The 7317-nt window shown below is 42.7% G+C and overlaps 1 protein-coding gene across 1 annotated transcript; it reads right to left on the bottom strand.

The window, feature by feature from the left end:
- Window positions 1-2961: 2961 nt before the first annotated feature.
- RPL34 (ribosomal protein L34) lies at window positions 2962-6808 on the bottom strand. Its single transcript, XM_009707380.1, has 4 exons — window positions 6636-6808; window positions 6438-6537; window positions 5570-5673; window positions 2962-3088 (listed from the first exon to the last, which is right to left on the bottom strand). The coding sequence occupies exons 1-4, from the start codon at window positions 6698-6700 to the stop codon at window positions 3004-3006; spliced, it is 354 nt and encodes a 117-aa protein (XP_009705682.1). The 5' UTR covers window positions 6701-6808; the 3' UTR covers window positions 2962-3003.
- Between the last annotated feature and the right edge of the window lie 509 nt (window positions 6809-7317).

Here is a 7317-nt window from a genome sequence, read left to right as displayed (position 1 = left end):
CTCCCGTGTCATCTTCCACGGCCGGGCTGGGCACATACAGGCCCGAGGAAAAGAAGAAGATCCAGAGTAGGCCTCACTCGAGTGCCTGTGATTGCAGGGGAGTGGAGCGGGGATGCTCCTTGCCTGCCCCACGGGATGTGGTGTCCCCCTTGGCCCACAGCCGGAGCAGACCCCCGCAGCTGCGCACTCAGACCACACCGGGGGCGAAGGTGCATCAAACCAGTAGCTGCTGACAGCAAGCGGGGTACCTGCGTGTACACAGACCATCTTACACGCCCCTCTAAGTGTGCAAACACCTCATCGGCCCAGGCCGGCCACAGGGCCGACCTGCCACTGTCCTCAGCTCGGCTGAGGCTCAGTACGGAGAGAAGCACCCAGGCAACAGGCAAGAGAGAAAAATTCCACGTTTTGAGTGGAAGCTTGTCTGCTGCCTCTTGCCTCATGAACAGGGGGGTGTGAGAGCTCCCCTCAGAGCAGTTCCTATCTTCGCTATACCTTTATTTGAGCTGAGGTCAAGTGTCTTGACAGCACAGAGAGCACCTTCCGACGAGGCATCTGACAGGCAGGGACTGAATCAGAATGCTAGCTGAAGAGAAATAACAGGTCCATAAAAAAAAACAAACAAAAAAAAAATCCGAACAAAAACTCCACGTATCCATAGATAGGAAGACTGATGCCTTTCAGCAGACATAATTTAACATTGCAGAGAGGTAGTAAAAACCATCTCAATACCAACCCCCGACTCCAGATTACGTGTGTTTAAAAAGCACAGTCCAGGTGAACGCACCCTGCCTCGCTAAACCATCCAGCCTACTGCCCACTGCAGAGGGCACTGGCAGCACTGAGGGGTATCGGGCCCCCAAGACAACTACCCCCATACCTACACTGCAGCCGTCTGCTTGGAGAAAAAACATTTTAAAAAAATTAAGGGCCTTATTACCATTTCACTGGCACTTTGCCTAATGACTGCTTTTATTTCTGCCTACAGTGATGATACCACTTCTCCTAACTCGTAACTCAGTTGCCTTTCAGTGCAATCACGTAATTTATAGTAACTGTTTTCAGTCGCAGCCCTCCTGTTTGGAAAAATCTCATTCTCACTGCAATTTGCCTGTAAAGAGCTGTTTATGGCATTTCTCCCAATTACTCCAAGAGTATTCTCCCTCCATCTTGCCTCCTTTCCAAAAGCCCCAAGGAAGACCCTAATCTCACAGCTTCTAATGTAAAACAAGAGCGTTTTGGGGGGAGGTTAAACACACCTGCCCTACTTGACGCTTCTGCCTTAAAACCATTTTTCCAGTATGCCAAAGCACTGAGGTTTCTATTAGCACTGTAAGGAAACAACTAATAAAATTTTAACCTTGTAAACTAACTACAGTAACAACATCTAAAAAATGTCAGGGTACTAATGCTAGTCGTAAAATCTCCTTTAGCTACAGCCTTTGGAACAAGTTTTAGCATAACCCAAGCCGAGGAGAAAGAAATGCTTCATACTTAAAAGTACGGGTTAGCTGCAACATTTATCCATTTTGAAAATATTGACAGAATTATTTTAACAACTCGGGACACTGCGAAGAAATTCTTGTGGAGGCACAGCTCCTTTCACCATGCACAGTGTAAAGTCAGTTATCCTGGACCACAGCCACCTCCTGTTGTCAAACACAGGAGACACCAACACCACCACTGTGTTTGCAGGCAGTTGACCCAAGGTATCACCTCACTGCCGCTGACAGGACAGGTCTTTTCATCAGCTCCGTTTTCTCTGCTGTTTCTTGGCTGACTGTACAGCCTGGCAAGCTTCAGAGCTAGGCACGGTGTGAACAGACAGCAAACAGTCAGGAGGAATCTGCACACATCTTGAGCCATAGCCCGAGCAGACTCCACAAGTCATCTTAAGAAACCTCTTCAAATGGCATCCTCACTGCTCTCAGGGTCTGCACACTTGGTAATTCTCTCTCTCCCTTCCTTATTCCGGTGATGGAGCTCACTACTTTTTTTTTCAAAAAGTTATTGGTAAAAATAGATACCCTCTTCTTGCCAGAGACTAAGAACAGTTCCAAACTTCAGAGCTAGGGGTGATAAATACCACTGCACCCTCAGGTAATGCAAGAATTACCTTGAGTGTGTTAAAGCACTCCTGGACAGCGTTAGAGGCACATTTACAGCGCTCTCTACAAAACAGAATGAAGCAAAGCAGCCAAACGAGCCCATTTCCACTTTTTACAATTGCTTTTTACAGTACCATTACATCCTCAGTGATAAGCAACAGAATTTTGGTTCAAGTTTCATATCAGAGGCCTAAATTGCTAGTCTCAAACTTAAAATTCTGGAAGCCGTTAAAGGTCTGTCCTACGTGTGCTCCTATCATACCTCTAACTGCTGACCCAGGAAGCACAACAAGCAAACAATACAACAACTGCAGCTTTCTTCCAGGAGATCCAGCTGTAGCAGTACTCAACCGTCTGGTGACACAGCACTGGCTTCGAGAAGTTAAGACTATTCCCCCCACCTTCAGACTCGAGTAACAGTAACTGTAGCACATATATTTTAAAAAAACCAAAATTCTACCTTAGGCCTATACTAGCTCCCCTCTTCCTCACCTGACAATCTCTCTTTCAGTCTTTAGTCTTCCTCTTCTTTTGTCTGCTTTTCTTTTTCATATTCCTACCTTTCTTCAGAGCCAAGTCCTCTGATGACTTCATACATAGCTGTTGCCATGAAGAAAACCACCTACGTTGCCCAAAGTTACTCCAATTGCCCTACAGGATTCTGAAACAGAGCTGGCAATCCTGTTTAACCAGATCTCCTTCCACCTGCTTGACTTCCCTGTCTGCAGGCAGGACAGAACACAGCATCCTGACTTACAGGGTTTGTTGCACCAAAACCCAATTCTGCATTATACAACCGTGAGAAGCGGATCCTACCAGCTTTGACTAGCACATGGAACGACAGGACACAAGAAAAGTGGAGCTTTCATTTATTGGGCTGAAACTACAAAGAGGTTCACTTTGACTTCTGGCTCTGTGCTTGTGCCTTCAACACTTTCACAACGATCTTCTGCTCTTCAATAAGAAAAGCCCGTTTGATTCTGGAATGGAAAAAACAACAACTTTAGGACATGTATCTACTTAAGTGAAAACATAAAAATAAGACAAAGTCACAATTAGTTTTGCTGTCTCCAACATTCATTGCACATGTGGTGTTAGTTCCACAATTACACAAAAAGGGAAACCATCGATGTTCTTGTCAGCATCAAAAAGACAGGACAGTGGCACTGTATGAACATAGCAGTTTGGGGAAGAAGGCCTGGACTGCCTGCAAATTTAGGGTGAGTGGCTTGTAGGCAAGCAAGGTAATAACTAATGGCTGAACACTGGAAAAAATTACCACCTTCACCAACTTCAAAGGCAAAAAGCAAAACTCCTTGCTGGTAAACTAATGTAGCTGTTGGTGTGACCAGTTATGGTCAGCTTTCTTCCTTAGAACTTAAAACAAGAACATTCCCCTCTTGGGATGAAAGCTTCTTTGCACATAAACAGAGAAAACCCTGGCAGGTGATACATGTATAAAATTATCTGTGTATGACACAGACTTGTGGAGGAAGACTTCACATCCTGACTTTTAGCTGATAGTACTGCTTAGCCTGCATAGTTTAGAGAACACTGTATCATATACGTGATTAAGAGAACAAGAAACAAGAACAACCTTCTCAAACTGTGGGCTCACAAAGATAACACGTTACAGACTGAAGGACTGAGAAAAGGTAAGAGCCAATTAAGTAAGAACAAGGAACTGAACATGCGCAGCAAGAACTTTTGAGAAAGGAGTCATGGAGCAGACAATCACTAGAGGGGGTTAAGAGATCACCAGAGAGCGCAAAGAAGCCCCTCAGAGACTTAAACTGCATGCGTAATGAGTATGCCGATATGATAATTAGTTCCAGGAAACAGAATGAATATGTATATCAATTCCAGGAATTCCTATACATATGTATGTAACTTTGTCATATATACATGAATTGTAATCATATCGGTATGCACGTTAGGTGGAACAAATCATATATACATGAATTGTAATCATATCGGTATGCACGTCAGGCGGAACAAACCCCCATGCACCCAGTGCTGCAATAAAGGAATGCTTGCTTTCTAAAACTCCAAACTGAGTCTTAGAAGGTTCTTCTGACTGATTTTTACAGTAACACAGGTCAAGTTATGCCTAAATACAATTCTTTCTGGAAGACACGTAGGGCCACTGTGCAGATGATGAATTGTAATCATATCGGTATGCACGTCAGGCGGAACAAACCCCCATGCACCCAGTGCTGCAATAAAGGAATGCTTGCTTTCTAAAACTCCAAACTGAGTCTTAGAAGGTTCTTCTGACTGATTTTTACAGTAACACAGGTCAAGTTATGCCTAAATACAATTCTTTCTGGAAGACACGTAGGGCCACTGTGCAGATGGACCTGTGTGATAGTACTCACACATCAACAGCCTATTTGATGGTTTCGAGTTAAAAGCACAAATATACCAGACACACTCTTCTACCTTAAAACATCAAAATGCCATTCCATATACATTTGGTATATATGGCTACTTTTGCAGTACACAAAACCTACCAAAGATGCCTGAACAGATGCAGGAAAAAAAATGCCAATTACAGGGAAGCAAAGATGCCTGAACAGATGCAGGAAAAAACATGCCAATTAAAGGGAAAGTGGTGACTGTGATTTTTGGTTTAGGCAGAATAAGAATAAGGCATACTCATGTATTAAAAATGACCCACCAAGCTCATGAAGTGTTTGGCAAAACACTCAGAAAAAAATTGGCTTTTAACACCGACAAGTTATGGTACAGATCCACCTGCCTTCAGTGGCACCTAACGTGATTTAACTTAGAAATCACACAAGAAAAAAAAACACAACAAAAAAAACCCCCCACACACCAGGCTGGCAAGATTGGCACTACAGATGAAAAACCGCATTAGATTGCTGACTCTGGAGATCTGCTTTTATTACCATTCACAAAGACAACATTCTTTGTAATATACATTCTTCCTCAAACTTGCCAAGGAAGTACAGGATGTACAGTTGTTAACACAATAAAACTGAATTCAGTGAGGCCCAGCAAAGGCCATCTTAAAGCTTAATCACATAAAAATGCCCAAAACACCACAAAGAAGCCAAAAGCTCAACTGATCTTACACTGGAATCTTTGCATAAGTCAAAAGAATAGGACAACAGAAGAGAAAAATCTTTACTATGGAGGCTCAATATAAAAATGCAGAATAAGCAGACTGTTTAGCACCAAACCAACAGTGCAGTAAGAAATCATGAAGAACATAAACTCTCTACAAAGGAGCTCCACATGCAGTAACGAGCTCAAATCCAAGGGACAAAATCGCACACACCACTGCTAACATGCCCCATGCTTCCCCTCTTCATTTTACTACACCAGTGTCAGACAAGAGTCTTCAAAGTTTTGGCCAACATTATGAAAATATAATGAGATGTAAAAATCTTGTACGAAGTAACCTTAAGAATAAAGTTTGCTTTCTGTAAGCTTACCTGTCACGGACACACTTAGCACACATGGAACCACCATAGGCTCTGCTAACATGCTTCTTTGTTTTTGACAGCCTCATAAGAACTTTAGGACGCACCGCACGAACCTATAGAAAGCAAAAATGTGAAGCGTATCATAAGACAGTCATTTTGGATCGCAGCCATATCAAGAAAATTCACTCTGATGGTTTCAAAAAGCAGCAACACCTGAAGTTGACTATTCAAGATGCAAAAAAACAACTGAAGTTGCAGCTTGTTGTTATGTGCCATCTTCAGCATTCCTAAGCTGATCTTTTATTCTACCACAGGTGTTCAGAAAGAGAATTCGTTAAGAAATTGTTTATAAAAAAGACTGGTTTCCCAAAGGTATGAACTTCTCCAAGGTTGACATTACTCAACCATTTCCATTGCTGTTAAGAGCAACAGCGGTACACCAAGAAAACACTTTGGAGAAAAATATCACATTAAACACATTCATTCGTCTTTCTAAAACCAAAAGTCAAACTTGGCTTATGGTTTGGGTTTTTTTTAAAGCCTACCTAATAGTGTCCAATTTAGACTTTTAAATCTGCTATGGAATCATCTTGGTCTAACTCTAAAAATTTCAGCGAGTTACATCTCATAAAACAAGATGGTTCAGATTTAACAGCAATGAGAACCACAAGCATTAAATAGACACTTACTCTTTAAGCTTTTTAAGCTTATTTTATGAGTTAAACTTTACAACATTCAGACAAGAATATTTTAAAGAAGGTTGTTCCAACAAGAATTCATCAATAAACAGGCAGGCAATATTACTTGAAAAGGCTCTTTGTACTGAAAAACATTGCTGTAAAAAAAATAATCTTATGCCAGTAAAGCTAATACTTACACCACGAAGTCTTCCTGGGCATATACCACATGCCGACTTTGGTGCCTTCCCCACTTTCTTGGTGTAAAGGTAAACGATCCTGTTCCCGGGTGTTCGGGACCTAAGCATGGCAGAAAAATACTCAGTTAATGTAACGATCAAAACCTAAACTTAGTTTTCTTAAAAAATAAGTTCTCTTAGAAACTACATCTTACTTACAGTCTGGTCTTGTTGGAAGCTGTGTTGTAGGACAACCTACGGCGGTAGGTCAGGCGCTGAACCATTTTTTACACCTAAATTAGCCAAAAGCAAAGGAGTACTAGTTTAAGGGCTCAACATCCACATAGAATTTCACATACCACAGCATCACCTGCACTGATATACTGGGCCAGATCTCCATCAGCAGCTGCTGGTTGGGTATTAGTATTAACCAAATTAAAGCATTTCCTCATCAATGACAGCCAACACAACTACATTAAAAAACAACAAAACACGTGACAGTGGGCAGAATATGATTTGCAATGAAGATTCATCCCAACTAACTTGAACGCAGTTCAACATCCTTGTCTTGCCTGTATGATGTCACGCTCTCCTAAAAAATTGTTTCAAGCCTTAGCAGCTATGTACTTTGTAATCAACAAGGCCGTTTGTTTTCATTAACAAAGCCGAAAACTGAGCTGAAGCAAATACCACCTTTTCCTATCTCGTCTGACAGCAATTAGTCGCACCCTAGGCCCAGACCAGCGCCGCCCCTCCCGCCCAGCACAACGCGACCAGGGTACCGAAACCCGCGGTACCTCGCCTCTCAGGGGCCCAAGGCTGTAACACCCCAACGAGGCGCGGGCAGCCTTCAGAGCCCCTCAGAGCAACCCCTTGCCGTCGGGGCTGGCGCTCCTCGGGC

This window comes from Cariama cristata, unplaced genomic scaffold (assembly GCF_000690535.1).
Source record: "Cariama cristata isolate BGI_N322 unplaced genomic scaffold, ASM69053v1 scaffold4339, whole genome shotgun sequence".
In the NCBI taxonomy this organism is placed as follows: Eukaryota; Metazoa; Chordata; class Aves; order Cariamiformes; family Cariamidae; genus Cariama; species Cariama cristata.
This window is presented reverse-complemented; position numbering and strand designations above follow the sequence as displayed.

Excerpts from the sequence above, each read along its gene's own strand:
- RPL34 (XM_009707380.1), bottom strand. The coding sequence starts at position 6,700 with ATGGTTCAGCGCCTGACCTACCGCCGTAGGTTGTCCTACAACACAGCT. Across the intron at positions 6,538-6,635 it reads GCTTCCAACAAGACCAGACT|GTCCCGAACACCCGGGAACA; the intron begins GTAAGTAAGATG and ends TGCCATGCTTAG. Across the intron at positions 5,674-6,437 it reads GCCCAGGAAGACTTCGTGGT|GTTCGTGCGGTGCGTCCTAA; the intron begins GTAAGTATTAGC and ends TGCTTTCTATAG.